This window comes from Suricata suricatta, chromosome 3 (genome assembly GCF_006229205.1).
Source record: "Suricata suricatta isolate VVHF042 chromosome 3, meerkat_22Aug2017_6uvM2_HiC, whole genome shotgun sequence".
Lineage (NCBI taxonomy): Eukaryota > Metazoa > Chordata > Mammalia > Carnivora > Herpestidae > Suricata > Suricata suricatta.
The window spans coordinates 174,899,213-174,899,592 of NC_043702.1; the positions used below are offsets into that span (position 1 = coordinate 174,899,213).

Genomic DNA, 380 nt, shown 5'->3' on the forward strand with positions numbered 1-380 from the left:
AGAGTCCGAGTGTGGCCTGGACCACTTGGAGGCCTTCGACTGGGTCGTGGAGAACCATGGGGACGCGGGGCTCCTGGAGGAGCAGCTGCGGCGCCTGGAGGACTTTGTCCGCTCCAGACTGTAGCTCAGTGCTGGCACCCCTGCGGGCACGTGGGGAGAGGCAGGGGGCTCGGGGCCTGTTTCTGGGGGGCTGGCGGGTGCCATGCAAGTCAAGACACCCCCGGGGACCCCGTTTCTTTGTGGAGGGGACAGCCCTGCCTCCTCGGCTGGAGACTGGCTGTGCTCAGGCTTCCCCGCAGGGACGCGCTCAGCCCCGAGTTAGGGCAGCAGCCCGGCTCCCCGCTGTGGGTCCTAATAAACCGCCTCAGAGCACCCTCGGA

The 380-nt window shown here is 67.9% G+C and overlaps 1 protein-coding gene across 1 annotated transcript in view; it reads left to right on the forward strand.

Annotated features, from left to right (window-relative positions):
* Positions 1 to 380, forward strand: part of PMVK (phosphomevalonate kinase) — a 4,033-nt gene extending 3,653 nt beyond the window's left edge. Inside the window, exon 5 of the mRNA XM_029933466.1 lies at positions 3 to 380. Coding sequence (XP_029789326.1) covers positions 3 to 124 — 122 coding nt within the window. The 3' untranslated portion in view covers positions 125 to 380. The remainder of the gene's footprint in view (positions 1 to 2) is intronic.